The following is a 17,773-nucleotide window of genomic DNA, read 5'->3' on the forward strand; positions in this document are numbered from 1 at the left end:
TGTCAATGCGTCTACCTCCAACCAATCCAAGCCTAAGCTGGAACCCTAGCCACGAGGGATCCTACCACGATCGAGTACCTCGATTAAACTCCCTCTGCAGACCTATACACCGCAAGGGGCGAAGGAAACCAGCCTCTATAGACCACTCCTCGCAGATCATCCAGTTAATACGGAGATCCAGAAAGGAATGAATACTCTCAAGTTCCCTAACAGCTCGTGAATGTTCGACCTCGTATTGGGGACAGACGTAGAGGACGTGATCCACTATATCATCTATCTCACAATCCAGGCATTGACTCGAATCGACCAAATGAAACCTAGCCAAACTCGCCCAAAAGGCACCATGCCAGGAGAGAAACTGTGTGATATACCGATTGGGAGAGACCCATCCAATTGCACCTAAATCATACACTATAGGAAAGATACCATGCGCGTAGCGACCTGTGAAGGATTCATCCCACCTGACCTGCCAAGACGCAAGACCCTGGTCTTCAATCTCCTGCTTTCGTTCTGATGTCAACAGTTTGTTTACCTTGGAAATGTAGCGTTCCCTACACTCAGTAGCCAAGATGTCTATTAGTTTGACTCCGGTTATAACAGAGACTGCCTCCTGCAAGACTGTTCTATAACCACCTTAAACAGCCAGCAAGAGGAGTCGCTGGGCCTGCAGCAAAATGCCCACGCAATACCTACAAGCCATGCGGTGAGCCCAGGGGTGCAGCATAAAGCATAATAGCTTCAGTGATACCTTTGTAAAGGATACATGGTACTGAAATTTAACCCCCAATTGGGATGTATGACTCTACGTATTCCATAAAAGGCATCAACGGCCTTTTTTGCTACATACTGTAGATGTTCCTTGAACTGAAAATTCTCATCAAGGATAACACCCAGGTATTTTTGAGTCGTAACGTAGTGAATGGGGAGACCAGCCATCTGGACCTGGATTCGTCAGGTAGCATCCAACCAGCCCTTGGGCAACATCATTGTGATTTTCTCTTGGCTGAAAATCATCTTATGTTGGAGACTCCACAGTCGGAGGGTCTTACAAGCACGAGCAGCTCGGAACTTTACCTCGTTATGCGAGGGGGTAGAAACTTTCAAACTGGAGCAAAATTATTAAGGTGACTATATACATACTGATATAACTGTAAATTCTGTATGAGCAATTTAAAACTGAACTGCTACAGACTATATGCAGTCGAGATTTGTAACATTTTGTGAATGAAATGAAATCATTAATTAGATTAAATTCTGTTTTTACATTAGCAAAGGTTTACATATTTTTATAAAAGAAACTTGAAGTATTGAAGTATGTGCCCTGCACAATGTACTTTTGTGCTTGAATGATCATATTTTGTGTCACCTGACGCTCACAACAAAACACTGATATCAATGCCATTGATCTCTTGTTTAATGTTTGCCTTCAGATCAACAATATGGTGGAGATCTAATTATAAACTCTATCTTTAAGTACATCCAAAGGAAAAAATTGTAAGTAGATAAATCTAGGAAACACAGAGGGCACCATCCTCTCCTGACAGTTCATTCTTCTATAAAATAAAAACACGTGCTACTGAATCATTTGATGTGTCATACATTCTCCATCTTGTTGGAAGTAGGTGTATTTTTTTTACAATTTGTTTAATAACTGTAGGTTTTCAAAACCTGCAAAGTACACTTTGGAATTGATAGTCTGGTCAAAAGATATTGGCCCCAACATACAATTTTCAGAAACAGCATGCAATATATAGATTTTATCCTCATGAAGTGGCACTCATCTGCTGAGAATTTTCAGTCATCCCAAACCTGGTATTGCGTAAATTAACATGCCCAGATAAATGAACCATGGTTTGCCTGACATGAAATACAGCATCAGTTCAATCTGTCCACAGACAATGTTTTTGAGAAGCCAGTCCAATATTTAAGACAGTTTGGCTTGTCTACAACTTGTGCAGTTGTCACTGCAAATTTCAATCATAAAAAATCTTACAAGATGTGTATTTTTTTTCTCTTTACATATAGACTTTTTGGACTGGCAAAAACTTTTTCTTTGAATTTTGATTATCGTCTCTGAAGTCCTAACATAAAATTACTTATTTTGTTTTGCATTTGCAACTGACCTCATTGAATGCCATCTTTTAATTAAATCATTTATGCTACTCTTTGTTGGGATATTGGAAATTATAAATTTTTCTACACTCTAAAAAGGATCCAATACGCACATAAGCTTCCACTATAGCAACCATCGAATAAGAATATAATTATAGATGAATATAACATTATAGAAAAACCAAACTGCAAAGGAAGGACTGAACTGAAACATGAACAATTTATTAATGATCACAGTTGGTGAGAATAGTTATATACACAATCAATAGTGGAGCTAGTACTACCAGTATTAAAAGTGACACTCAAATAAATCCATTTCAAGCTAACCCAGTTCAGTTTTACTTGCTTACCTTGTAAGCAAGTAAAAAAAACATCTGAAAAATGTAGTGTAACCACACAATACAGTATTGTTGGATCTGTAATTCAGTAGTAGTTAGCATGGTGCTTATAGATGATGCTTTAAGAGTAGTTGAATGTGCTACATGGAGCAAAAAGTGGCTGAGGAAAAGGCAACAGTTGTCACATGTCAATCTAACAAAAGATTGAAATTTCACCAAAAGATTTTCATAACTTCTTTAGACTCGATGACGAAATGTACTTAAATCTTCTGACTTTGTTGATAACTGCAAAGAACCGTAATGAAACCAACTATACAATCACATAAGATGTTAACAGTCTCTCTTAAATTTCTTGCAACTAGATGAACACATGACCTCAAATTTTACAATAATGTCACCTCAGGCTCTAAGTTATGTTATTCCAAAACATGTGATTCTACATTAAAAGTTTTATATAAGGAGTACTGTAAGGTAAAAAACAAATATTTTTTTTTGTTTGTTTAAGTATTATTTTATTTAAAAACAAAATCTAGAGTAAATAACTATAAAATACATTGTGACAATATCATTAAATTATGAATTAACTATACAGTAAATTTTGACAAATACAATTCTCCTGAGCTGTTTATGCTTTTGCAGTTATATTGTCAATTATAATATGGTGGCTGGGACGTATTGATGGTTGAAATAAACACTCCATTAGACATTTGATGGTTAGACGATAAACTGTCCATTTCAGCTGCATACAATCATTATTATTATTGTATACAGAGTGTTTAACATAAAAGAGGCCTGTACATAATTAGGCCTGTGTTTAACCTATTGCCTGCATATTTGAGTATTACTAGTCTGTGTTGATCATTGGCTTTTGAACAAGGTTGCAAAATCGTGCAGTTTGTTAAAATACAGATAACTGTTGAAGAACATGTATTCATGATAGAACTAATTTAGAGCCAAATTCTCATGTTGTGTGTCGGTGAAAGTTCAGGAAGAAATTTGAGAAGTAAGCACCAATAAAAAAATATTATTCAGAAGTTAAAAAAAATTTCATGAAACAGATTTGGTGTTAGACCAGAAACAGGACCTGATAGAGTCATTTTAACCCAGATTTTACAGTATATTAAAGCGACAGTTACAAGATTTCCTCATAAATCTTTGTGGAGACTAAGCTGTACTTTTTACATTGTAGTGAGGAGAATGCTGAAATGTTTTCTGCATCGAATGTAAGTTTTCCATGAGCTAACTAATGCTGATTATGCTAAAAGGGTTCACTACTGTCAATAGTTCATGAACTTCATTAAAGGTAACATTGGCATTTTAGACCTAGCATTTCACACAGATGAAGCATGATTTCACCTTGGTGGGTATGTTAATAGTCAGAACTACCAAACCTCGGGTAATGAAAATCTGCACATTTTCTTTAAATCTCTCCTACACCCACAAAAATGAGATGTATGATGTGCAATTTCAAAGCAATGAATAATAGTTTTTTTTAAAACTGTGGAAACTACCATCTTCCAAGAAATTATCCAACAGTTCATAGCCTTACTGCAGATTGCAACAGGACAGCTCTACTTGACATATAGCTCACTCTACCACATAAATGCTACACAATTTTTTCGGTGAACAAATCATTTCTAAAGGATTATGGCCATCATGATCCCTGATCTGACTAGTCCAGACTGTGAGGTTATTTAAAAGAAATTGTTTATAGAAGCAATCCATAGATCCTGCAGGACCTGAAGTCAAATATTACTGATACCATCCAGGAAATAGATAGAGTACAGCCAACAACAGTAATCAGGAACATAGTCCAACATGTAAACAAGATGGACATCATTTTCAACATCTGTAAATTAATATGTAAATGTTTGCCAATAAACTATTATTTATAGACTAAACTAAGTGATGGGGGCCTCTTAAGTTGAACACTCTATATTATTATTCAGTATCATTGTTTATTTTTTAATAAATGATCCTTTGTTGTTTTGAAAAATTGTGTAACTTCATTGCTTCGTTCATGCCAAAAATATCAAATATATCATCAGGCACTTACAGAAATTTTAAGGCGCTGATTTACAGATAAAACATCAAGAACTAAGGCTGCATCATCATGTAGGTTTTTTAACCAGATGTAAAAGTTGTCATCATAATTTTAAATCGTGACAAATGTTTGTCATTTAGAGACTGAATGTCATGGATTCACATGTATCCCTGCAATCATGTTGAGAAATTCTGATGGTTGCTCCTGAAACAACCAGACATACGGTAGAGTGATTAGCAAGTGAAAATGGACAAAGAATTTTGCAGATTTATAGCTTAGAATTTTGGGAAAACACTTTTTTAGGTTTGCATCAATACTACTTACTGCAAAAATGATTATCTAATTACAGTTTGAAAATAAATTTAAATACAAGTAGTTACAATTTTCATAAAAAAAAAATTCTTTATTAAAAACAATGTAAAAAATATTTTTCTTTTGAAAAACTGAATGACCATATCAAGTTGTAAATCACAGTAGTGATAGCAGTTGTTGGAATTAGACAACATATTACCATGCCAAACATTTAGAAAAAGCACATTTTGAAAAATTTAATTAAGATTTTTGTCTTTTACTTTTTTTTAAGAAAATCTATTTTTTTATTACAAGAGAAAAAAACAAACATTTACATTATCCAATGTCATTAAAATTTGAATGGTTTACAGAAAGAAAGCTGTGAAAAAGAATAAACAGAATCACCTTTTCAGAGTGAGATGTATAATAGATAACGTATTTGTTACCATTTCTTACAGGTTTAATAAACTTCACACACAATTTAACGTAATTAAATTTCTAATTTTCTACCAAATCAGCACACTGATTTGGTAGAATAAAATAAATATTAATGTTATGCATTAAATTAATTTTTGTGTGCTATGCAATTTTTTAATGGCACAATCAGTCAGTTCTTACTCACCTTCAGATAGTTTTAACTGTAATTATAGAAGCTGAAACAAACAATGTAATTGTTTGAATATGGAGTCACAACAAATCAAATAGTGCTAAGCAAAATATGGGAATGTTTCACTACTACTGTTAAATGAAGGAAACATTTCAACAAAAGATAAATTTTTGGATTAATTATGGAATTAGTTAATTATTTCTCCTACATTGTAAACTGATTTAATACTTCCTTGTTAGTTACATTTTTATGCTTTTGTATTAATTTGTCTTTAAGAATGAAATGAGAAACTAATTAAAGTTTTTATTTTTTTATTTATCTATTATTGAGTTTGCTAAAATAAACTGCTTCTAAACTAAGAAAATAAATGTTAATTGTGTACTTACATCCTCATCACTGCAGTCCAAACTGGAATAATGAACTCTTGGCATTTCTTTATCCATCGAAAAATTAAAGCGTTTCAAATACCACAACTTGGATATATAAACACCATCTGTACCAGCTCCTGATTGGATCGTTTAACTTATTTATACTATCATTTAACTTATTTTAACTTGTAAACCTCCTCTTGAAGATAGCTTTGAATGTTACTAAAATTTTTGTTCATCAATGGCTTTGTTTCTTTAACTTTTTTAACTATTTAAAAAACTATTTTTATTTTGTTTTATTCTCTTTAGATTTCACTTGCCACAAACACTTTTTATTTCAATAAATTTCTTCAAATATTCACAAATTGGATGTCATGTTTATACCAAAATACACAACTTCTTAACAAAACAAGTAAACAATAACAGAGCAGGTCGCCTGATTGCTTCTTCACACAGTCTGGAACGTTTGCACAGTTCATTCAGACACAGACACCAAATGATTAATCAATCTGCTTGGTCATCTGAACAGGCTGAAGAAAACTGAAAGTTCTATTATCTGCATGTTCAATTTTACAGTGTCACCACAGCATTTTAAAAACATTTCCTCCTAACAGTTTTTACAAAATGCAATTCATTTTACTTTTATACTCCTTCGAGAAATTGTTGTCACGAAGAGATGTTAAGTGTAACATTAACTTCATCCTACTTTTATTATTACTATTGCAATTCTTCTAAACTATTACCCTTTTTCCAGCAATTTTTATTTCTTGAAAAAAATATATTAGCAAGATTAATTGTTGATATGAAAATTAATTACAAAGTATTTTTTTTTTTTGCAATATTTAATATTCCCACTACAATTAACATAAGTGATTTGAGTATATTTTCTGCCCTTCTAGCATTGTCGCACTAACATCCATAGTTGACGGATTTCAGAGTAAGTTTCAAGAAATTATATAACCATTAAAGCAGGAGGGAAAAAGCAGAAGAGACCATTATAGTACGGATTGGACGTCGAAAGAGCTTAAATTGCTATTTATTTGAAGATTCCAACACATGAAGACTCATCACTCAACTTCCTTTTTGCAATCCAAGACCTCTGGGGAAAGACAGGGACAAGTATGGAAGAAAGAAGAGGCCTGCACTTTTCCCTGTGTAACCTTTTCAGGACCAGAGGATTTTTGAGGTTTACGGTTTGTAAATTATTTACAACCAGTTTATATAAATGCAGGCTAAGAAGAAGAAAGAAGAAGAAGCATCCACTGCTACAAATTGAACCGGCCCAGCCTGGGGACTTGGCTGAGGCAAGATAATGAAGATGGCAAGAGTGAAAAAGAGTTTCCTAACCCATGTTTCACCAACCATCCTTCTTTCCAACAATTTACAATTTAGGTCACTGAGGAGAGTGCATTCCATCCTCCAAAAACTAGGGCCACTGAGAGGCAAATTCCTGCTAGGCCGAAAGGCGCTAGCACCAATAGGGTGGGGAATAGTGCCGGGAGAATGAAACACGTACACAGCTAGTCTCTCAAGGTCAGCCCAAGTAACAATTTCAGTTTGGCATTAAAGGATCAGAAAGCAATCCACAACTCTATCCATAAATAAACAAACTAGAAAGGGCAGAAAATAACACTCAAATCAATAATTATCCAGTACTTAAAAATAACACCCTGCAAATCTAGACAAAATCTACTATTTTTTATGAAATAATAAACCACCACACAGACACGTAATGACTCTTAATCTGTGAGCATTTTCTGTCTAGTGTAAAAATTACTCATATATACTAAATAAATTGCTTTTCATTAAATGATCTGAGTTACAGAAGACATATATCAATAGCAAGTGTTGTATAAAAAATAGGTAACAATTATTTGAAACTAACTTTTATATGTAGGAATGATAACACCATGTTCTACATAAAAAGAAATTCATCAGCAACTGTGGAACAATCTATTTAATCTATCGATATATTAATCAATTCAGCTTTTATTTATAATTTTTTCAATTAAACTTAGTTCCTGGCTGAGTGGTAACATTACACCCTTATATCTGAAAAGTCCTATGTTTGAATCCTGATCAGAAATGGCTCTTTTCATATATTAAAAAATTTCTATCTCATTTTTTTACACAAAATCTGTGAGCTCATGTAATGAATTATTTATTAATGGATTAATTTCATGTTATGAAAAACCTGTTTCACAATTTAAAGAATACCTTAGTTCGTCATTTTGTAATGTCTATCCCAATCTCTAACATTACTCAAAGAAGAATAAGAAATTAATGGTTCCTTTTTTTTGTAACTGGAAGTTTTGATCTCCAGACAGTTCTGTAAATTTCATGTTCTGACATACTGCCCGTGTATTAAGCACAAACAATAAATGTGTACAACCTCCTTGTAATTTACAGACCTGCGTGAGGAAAAGGTTTTTTGTACAACTAGAATGAAATCATTGATAATGAAATTGGCTAATGATTTTTTTTACATGGTTGCAAGGACACTAACAGACAGAAATAATCTTCTTAATTAAGCACCTGTAAGTATTACAATTACAGTCAGAAAGCCATTTTATTGCTATTGCAATCAAGTACTACAAATACAGAAAAATTGCTTGAATTACGTCAATCATGTGGAATGAGATTCCATGCACTCAGATATAGTCAAAAAATCACTAGATAAGAAAAAAATTGACCCATTTCTTGTCTATACAAGAAATGGGTCAATTTTTTTCTTATCTTATAGTTTGAGCTCCTATGAGCTCAAACTCAACAATTCTTTAAGTCTAGCTTCTCAATCAATGACAAAAAGAAAAGCATGAATAAATATGATTAAAAGGTAAATTGATTAGAAATTAAGGCAATTACATTTTTTAAGAATCCTCCAAATACATGTTGTTATAAGTATAAAATCACTAAGCTATGTTTTAACTACAAATGACAGGTGCTAAGGACATCACAGTATGTTGGTACATTACAACAGGTGCATCAATTAGCACTTCAACAAGCAATCTAAAAGTATCTGTCACTTATGTTAATTGGAGATCATTGTTCCATGAATTTACGAACCACCAAACTAACATAGAATTTACAAACAGCGTTTGATGGTACATCAAAATTCCACAGATGGTATTTTGATTTACCAACTTGCAAAGAGGATGCTAACAGAAGAACGTGAATTATAGTACACAAATAAGTTATTAGTTAAAATTATATTCGCAAATTATATCTTTTAAGAAAATTATTTCATTTTATTGTACTTTTATTTCACTGTATTAGATGACACATTTTATTTTTACCTTATATTATAAATTTCTCAAGTTTTCATTTTCTTTTCTTTTTCCTGTATAGCCTCCGGGAATTACCATTCATGCATTATTTCAGAGGATGATATGTATGAGTGTAAATGAAGTGTAGTCTTGTACAGTATCAGGTCGACCATTTCTGAGATGTGTGGTTAATTGAAACCCAACCACCAAAGAACACTGGTATCCAAGATCTAGTATTCAAATCCATATAAAAGTAACTCCCTTTACTAGGACTTGAATGCTGGAACTCTCAATTTTCAAATCAGCTGATTTGGGAAGACACGTTCACCACTAAACCAACCCGGTGGGTTCAAGTTTTGAACTGGAAGTTTTTAGTTGGACAGTATAAGAATGTAATATTGGATTGAATGAATTTTCCAAAAATATTGACATTGTTTTTAAATATTTTCATTTTTTTAACATCTCTAACAAAATAGTACAAATGCCTATTTTAATTTTCATTCAATTAATTAAAAACCCAGTAAAAAACTGTTAATATTGTAAAAAGGTGCAAAACTTTCCTTGCAGATAAAATTATTAACTGCAAAATATTATTTAAATGTATTATTACTATGTACATGGCAATGTGTAAAGTTATACTAGTTTTATAAACAAAACAAAAAATCACTGTAACATTGCCCTTGAAAAATAGGTTTTTTTAAAATTTATGTAATGTTCGATTTCATTTATCTTACTTTTTACTTTCCCATCTACACAGCAGCTATAGCGAAGCTGACGCTATATAGAAGGGAAAGTATGGTGATCAGTCAAGATTGGGCATATCTGGGTTTCAGTGAATCTTGATTAACCGACCCCTAAGAACCTCAGAAAACCGAAAAATAGTATCAAAATTTCCGTGACAAAATGTACGTATGTATGTTGGCATCTAAATCGCCTTATATCTCCAGAACTACTCAACTGATTTTGGTCAGATTACTTCTATATATGGGGGGCATTGATGCTACTAAATTTTCAATTCAAAAGGTCAGGGGGTGGGGATACAGAGGTGGAGAAACAAAATCATCTCCAGATTTTGCAAAATTTCACCCCCACACCTAAAAATGGTTTTAATTTTAAAGAGTTATAGAAAGCAGTACATGGGGTGATTTTCATTGTACTTTTTTTATTAAATATTTTCAAAAACAATTATTAAAAAAAACATTCATGTAAACCTTTTTTCTAAATTGCACCCCCACTCCAAAAAATAGTAATAATTTTTAAATGTTGTAGAAGGCAGTACAGTGGGTCTTTTTCTGTTAGCATCTCATTGGATTCACAAATTTGTTCCCCATCAAAGTGGAGTCTTAACCAAGCCAACCCACCCCTTACACACCTCACATCCCACTTAGCAACCAGACTACTGTTGTATTCATCTGCTATGCTGTGACATCATAAGTGAGCGGTATAATTAAATAAATGAATAATATTTCAAGTGGCCGCTAGTGCCATCACACTCACGCAAATGCAATACAATGCTTTAAATGCACACTTACTTTAGTTAGAATCACTGAATTAAATAAACAAAAAATATTGTATTTAAATAAAATGATAAATATTTTAATATTTTAAATTAAGTTGTTTGTGTATGTATGTGTAAAAAAAAAGTGCACTTGATGGGAAAGTCCTACAATTGTGTTGTCAGTTTTTTTTTTAATAAATGTAGCCCATTAATAACAACATATATATTTTGCGTGTGTTTTTTTATCAGTAATCAAGACATCAGCAATATAGATGAATTACCTAGCTACAGTCCATAAATCTCTTCTTATACCCAACTTCAATTTGTTGGGTAAGATTCAAAGTATGGATAATGTATGTTTTTGTAGATTTAAAACCAGCTTTACACAATGATAAGATTTACACAATAATTATTCTCACCAACATCTTGGATTTGAAGGTTTAAAATATATAAATTAGATACCATTCAGAAATTCTTTAGCTCATGATCTTTATATTTGTTGCTAGTTTCAAAAGTGTATCTACCTGTGCTTTCCTCTAAAATTATGGGATCTTTTAAATCTCTACTCATTTGTTCATTAATCTTACTAACTTTAGAATTATTCCTAATCCAAAGTGCTTAATTAGTTCCATTCTAACCAGAACTGAAGTCTGTCAATAGTATTTAATACTGTTGAACTGAATTCTTTGGTAAAAGGAATATGCAAAAGATTATTTTAATTTTTCCCATCCTATTCAAGTTTTACCTTTCTCATTTATTAGCAGTAGTGAGCTATCGGATTCAAGCTGAGGTGTGTGACATCAAAGGATTCAAGTCATAACTTAATTAGATTCCAAGATTGACATCTCTTGCAATGTGAATTATTTGGAAATTTTAATAATCCAATATTATATTACCCTGGCTTTTAGGGTAGGGATAATCACATATTTCATTATACATTGTACATACAGAGATAAATACAACTTTCATTCAGATCAATCCATAGTTATAAATCATACAGCCTAGATCTTGTATGGAATGGGTAGGGTGCTACTCCTCAGTAAAAAATAATTTGCCTGAAAGGATCAAGGTAAACTGTTGGAAAAACACAAGCAGCATCACAAAACTAATAAATGAAAGTTATGTTCAGATCAGTGGGGTTTTAGCAGGATGTTTGGAGAAAACATTTGAAGACAAGCAAACTACATTTCTGGAAAATTAACTGCAGTTTTTGTTACAAATGCCAAGAGACTCGTTGATACAGATTAAGCTCTCTTTTACTATTTTAGCAACTTTCCACGTTACTACTAGATCATAGGTAAAAAATTAAATTGGAATCAACCGCTCATGAAACCTCTAATTTTGGAAACACTTGAATAAATACTGCAATAAAAACAACTGGCTACATATTTATGCAGCTGGTTCCTTGATTGAATTCAGAGATGGGACCAAAGCCGGAGGTAGGTTGCAGTCTTTTTTTATTCTACTGTCACATTGGAAAAAACAACCCATTTTGATTGAGTTACTCACAGTGAAAACTGCATCAGAAAACTTTTAAAATGGCAATATCCTATTTCATAAAGTTGCTGTTCTTTGTTGAATCAAAGGCTGCAACAGTCAGTCACTGAGGGAACAAATATGTGTAGGTTATACATCAACAGGTGCTGATTTAATTCTGGCAAGGAAACAGTCAATCTGATTTGCCAGGACCAAATGTCCGCACAATTTAATCCAGATTAATAAGTTTATGCTGTATTTAAGGGAGGTTTGAAAATTCTGTGCAAAGTCTGAAAGTTGGCACCACTGATGCATATTGAGGGGATTTTCAGTTAGCATCTTTTGGAAGAACACATATCAAGTTTCAATCAGATCAGTCAATTTCTCAATGTTTGGTGTCCATTTGAATAGGACAAGTGATTTCTAAAAAGTGGATGAAAAAATTTCATCCACTTGTTGATTAAAAATTACTTTATAAAGGGCAAATCACTTCAGGAGACTAAAGAAAAACTTTATAAATATTAAGGTTAATCTGCACCTTCGATTACAGCAGTTTATAAGTGGTTTCAAAATTTTTGAGGTGGTCATATGAGCATAAGTAACACTCAACTTTCTGGACGCTCTATTGAGGTCACTACTCCAGAAAATGATTGATAAAATTCATGATATGGTGTTGGATGATAGAAGAGTGAAGGTGCTTCAAACTGCTACTGCTGTGGGCATCTTGACTCAACAGATGCATAATATTTTCCATCAACAATGAAAATACTATCCACAAGATGGATGCCACGATTTTTCATAGTTGATGAAAAATGAAATCGTGTGAAGTATGCTATGAGTGGCTTGCAGGTGTTTCAACAAAACCCACACAATTTTAAGCATCATTTCATTTCTGTGGATGAAACACAGATTCACCACTACACACCTAAGACAAAGCAACAATGCAAAACATTGGGTTGCCAGCAAGGAGTTTCATCAAAGAAGGTGAAGGCCATCCTTCAGCTGGGAAGATGAACCTGATGAACTGGGATTCACAAGGAATAATCCTTATTGAGTATCCAGAAAAAGGTTTATTAATAATAATTACAGGAAAATACTATACATTGTTATTGGACCACTTGAAAAGCGAGCTGTAAGAAAAATGTCCATGGCTGGCCCATAAAAAAGTCGTAATTATGCACCTGCTCACTCATATGCATTTGTGGCTGAATAATTGAAGAGATTTAGGGTTTAAACTTCTTCTGCATGCCCCGTATTCTCCAGATATGTCTCCTTCAGACTATAATTGTTCCCAAACATGAAAAAATGGCAGGTAGGAAGGAGATTTTATTTGAACAAGGAGATGATTACAGGAAGAAATGCCAATTTTGCAGAATTGGAACACTCCTGTTATTTTGAAGGGATCAACAAACTGGAGCAATGTTGAATGAAAAGTATAAACTGTAGGTGATTATGGAGAAATAAAAAAGGTTTATCTTAAAAAATTAAGTGGTTTTTATTTTTTCAGATACTTTTCATGCCATCTTCATATACATACACATTTATACTGTACTGGTGACTTTGTGTGTGTGTTCAATTGTTTATATATTGCTTATAGATAGTGGTAATAATATTTTAATATAGTGAATTACATGCAAACAAATCATGTTTTTTTTTCATTACAAACAATGTTAACAATTAATAAAACAAGTCTTACCTATTAACATAATTTGTTTAAAAATTTTCATTTTAATTATAAAACATCAAGGAAGTAAATAAATTACATATTACACCACATATAAAGTCATTAATGTCTAAAATTATTAAATAATTATTAATCAAACTAAAGGAACTTTTCATCAAAAGGTCTTTCACAGCTAAAATCACCACCTTTAATAAAGCACCCAATAGCAGTCATATGAAGGTACAAAAAATTAGCTCCAAAAGACCTTTGCGAAAAAAGTTCCATTAACTTTAAGCAGACATTCAATAATCTTGAAATACTCGTATTACCATATTTCATAATACTCTTCAGTGGCATTATCATTATTTATCTTTACTAAAACGCTACTGAACTATATATGTAGTTTGGTTTAAATTAAACAAAACACTTAACTTGATGAATTATATTACTCGAAAAAATTCTTGTGTACATCTATTAAATTAATGCAAATAAATTTTGTAGCTTGTTACACTAAAAACAAAAGATTTATAGCATTCCTTGTAACAATATCAACCAGAATCAGTCTTATAACTGATGTGTAAAAACAAGCAGCAAAGTTAATATCAGTTTTGATAAATTAAAAATTATAGAACATGGGCTTCAAGCATTACATAAGTTTATTATAAAACAGAATGGCCTATCAAAATAAACACCAAGATACCAATAATTTAACTCGATAATCACAATAAACTGTAATCACTATTCTGAGATTCCTAATTTTAATAAAAATAATTTTTTTAAATACTGCTTAACAAAATAGTATTATAAAAATAATTAAATTATTTACTTATTCTGAATAAACTGGTGTTTGAATAAGGAACTTGAGTGAATCAGAAAAAAACACAACCACTCATCCTGAAATTTTCTTTTAAGTTCTTAAAAAATGGTATATCATTGATGCAATAGTTATGCCTATTTAAGTTAATGGGTTCCTGAAATCAGAAGCTAAAGCTCTGAAATTCAAAATTAGAATACTCTCTTAAGGACTTGTTCAATTTTTCTAAATCAGATATATTTCCATTAATATATTTTTGACAACTGGGTTTCACAAGGTATACCTATTAAAATTCTATAAACATAACCTGTAATAACTTCACAGCATTATAGCAAAGAAAATTTTTCTTATAGAGATTTTCAGAGTAATGTTTTCGAATTGAAAAAAAAAAAATTAAAGAACTGTAAGTTTCTTTAACATGCAATTCCTGTTTCGCAATTAACCGGCCTTCATATTTCTAAAAGTAATTATCATATTCAAAAGTGTACCGATATCAGGACCCCCCCCGTGAGGGGACCGACCCTCCCGCCCTCGACGACTTATTTTCGGTAGTATACTGGGCATAAAAAAGTGTTATTGCAGCATACATAACCTTTACAACTATTCGTTATAACTTACCTAGCAAGTGTTGTATGTAGTTCACGCTTCGAAAATAAATGTGAATTAAACTGTCGTTTCGACAGTTCACAAAACTGTCTTACATATATCCCCATCAAAATTTTCATATTGATGAGTTCGTTAATATGCTCAAAGCCGAAAGTAATACTAACTCCTATGACTACACACGTGCCGCAGCAACTGTAAGTCATAAGTCAGCATTTTGCTTAAACTACTTATCTACTTTTACCTCATCGTTCAAAAGAGACCACGTGTTAATTTATTTGATGACGCAGTTGAATTTTAATTTAAACACAAATGTAGAAGGATGTTCATATAAATTCTTAATTTTTTACCAGCAAGAATCTCTCAGTAGCTTGCAATTAAATATTAACTTCATTAAAATAATTGAGATGATCGTTTTAGCCTACTTTCATTTTTGCAATAACATATTTCATTCAAAATAAAAAGATACTGTATGTAATACTTTTTGAATGAAAAATAATAATAACAATTTTGGAAAGATCTGACATTTTATTTTAAAACGTCGATGTACCACAACTGCTCTCTAGCTTTGGCTTTCAGTATTTTATCTGATTTTTTTTGTACCCACATACAAGCGAAAGCTAGTTAGGAATTATGAAAAAGCGATAATGAATTTTTTACACTTAAAATTGTAATGTTCATTTTATAGCTTACAAAAAAAAGAAAAGTAAAAATTACCAACTCTGCATAATAAAACATAAAGGCTGAGACGTAACATGTTCGAAATTCTTTCATAAGTTTACGGATTCGAATGTCGGTCAGAAATGGCATTTTCACACCCTACAACAATTTTAATTCCCTTTAAAAGTTTGGCATTAGGAAATGGGCATCCAACTGCAAGAACTCTTACTTGAAAAATGAAGGAAAACTGACACATAAGAAAAAAAAGTGCGCAATTATTTGCTAAAAGCTTGGAGGTTCGAAAAATTATTGTTTAAAGTGATCGATATTTAAAGTATCGATATTTCCGTATCTAGTGTTACATATTTTGATCTAACCAAGTTACTGTTTATACGAAGCTGCTGGTTGGTTGGTTGTGTTTAGCGGTTCGTAATGGATGCAGGTAGCGAGGTGTTTTGAGGGTGGTTGCTGTCTGTATACCGTATTAATCTTGCGTAGTTAGTTTTCAATTGTAATACATTTTTGTTTTTAAAGTGCAATTTTAATTTAATGAAATCAAAAGGAATGAAGCAGACACAAGGGAATTCGGAATTCTCTGTCATTAATGCTGAAGAATCCGGCGATGATGTGGTAAGACAACTTTTTCAGTTATTTGTTGTACGTAAAAGAAAGTATAACATTGGCTTTGTGTAACGCCCTTTAATAAAATATAGAGTTGGGAAGGTTGTGTGCATTAAAATATTATAAGATTTACAAATTTGCATCCTTAACTAATATAAGATGATTGCAATATACCTAATATTCTGATGTGTTTATGTTGTACTTGTATTTCAATTTGTTTTTAAGAATGAATTTCAGTTGTATGTTTGTTATGTCATATATTTCTAGCATTGAGTTTAAGGTTAGTGATTTTGTTTTATGTTATTGTTAATGTTTGGCTTAGTATCTATATATTTTCTGAAAATCCTGGCTGTGTATCGGACAAGTTTGTAGAAAGTGATGATTTGATAGGACTTATATAATGCATATTTTTGCAAAGTATCAACTCGTCTGTTGGGAGCCTCAGGATGGATTTGTTTTAGAAAATGAAATTTGGATTTATTATCTATGTCTTTTAGTGTTGGGATCTAGAATTTAAGCTGGATTCTGTTAGGCTGTATAATGTTTTTGCTAGTATAATACAGAACTAGAGTATTTAATATATGAGTATATTGATATAATATATACAATTATACAGAATGTCTCAATGAATCTGAGAGAATATCAGGAGAAGTTTTATCAGAGAAAATAAAGAAAAAAGTTCATATTTAAGCATGGTTTCACAAATGCTTTGCTTCCAAGTCTTAACTTGTAAAAAATTTCTTCCTGATTTTTACCCAAGGGCAAAATGAAGTCGTATTGAAATTGTTGGAACTTAGATGGTGTAATTGTAAATCAGATGGTGTCATATTTGATTTTAACCTAAAAAATAGAGTAAAATAGATCCCAAAATTATATCTAGTAATTTTTTGGAAAAGTTATCAAACACAAAAACATAATTACAAAATGCAGTTTTTTATGTACAATAACTATTAAATTACCAGTAAATTAATCAAGTTTTGTAAAAAAAAATTGTAGAAAATTGATTCTATGGAAATCTATGCAAATAATATCAACTGAACATGAAGCGTGTGAAATTTAAGATTTACTGAAAACATAAGAGACTGAAACATGTTAGAAAAATACTGTATTATAATTTTTAAATTCTTACCTGGGACATCCAGGTAAAGCCGAATGCTTTCACTGCACTAAGAAATCAATAGAGTGGTAATGACTAGTTCTGAAATTAAGAATGGAAAATTGATGTCTTTAAGAATCATTTAAAGGTTTTTCTTAATTTTGATTAAACATAGATTTATGTTTAACAATTCTGTTTATGTTTGCCTGACTTTCTCTTTTCCTTTTCCATTACTTTTCATCATTATTCAATTGCTCATTTCTTTAACATCCTCAATTTTTTTTCCATTTTTAATTGAGTCCCGTAATAGTTTTTT

General features: G+C 31.9%; 2 protein-coding genes across 4 annotated transcripts in view; one reads left to right on the top strand and one right to left on the bottom strand.

Moving 5' to 3' along the window:
* The window catches only part of Nmdmc (NAD-dependent methylenetetrahydrofolate dehydrogenase), a 57,776-nt gene extending 41,820 nt beyond the window's left edge, over positions 1–15,956 (bottom strand). Inside the window, exon 1 of one of the 2 annotated variants that reach the window (XM_075379539.1) lies at positions 15,802–15,956. In XM_075379539.1, the coding sequence (XP_075235654.1) occupies positions 15,802–15,890 (89 nt within the window). In that variant the 5' untranslated portion in view covers positions 15,891–15,956. Of the gene's footprint in view, positions 1–15,095; positions 15,447–15,801 lie in introns of those variants that run through there. The other variant, XM_075379530.1, reaches the window with a different exon arrangement.
* A 43-nt stretch (positions 15,957–15,999) lies between these two features.
* escl (embryonic ectoderm development protein escl) overlaps positions 16,000–17,773 on the top strand; it is a 60,299-nt gene continuing 58,525 nt past the window's right edge. For both annotated transcript variants that reach the window (XM_075379507.1, XM_075379517.1), the window contains exon 1: positions 16,000–16,370. In XM_075379507.1, coding sequence (XP_075235622.1) covers positions 16,290–16,370 — 81 coding nt within the window. In that variant the 5' untranslated portion in view covers positions 16,000–16,289. The remainder of the gene's footprint in view (positions 16,371–17,773) is intronic.

This window comes from Lycorma delicatula, chromosome 1, assembly GCF_047948215.1.
Source record: "Lycorma delicatula isolate Av1 chromosome 1, ASM4794821v1, whole genome shotgun sequence".
Taxonomy (NCBI): Eukaryota; Metazoa; Arthropoda; class Insecta; order Hemiptera; family Fulgoridae; genus Lycorma; species Lycorma delicatula.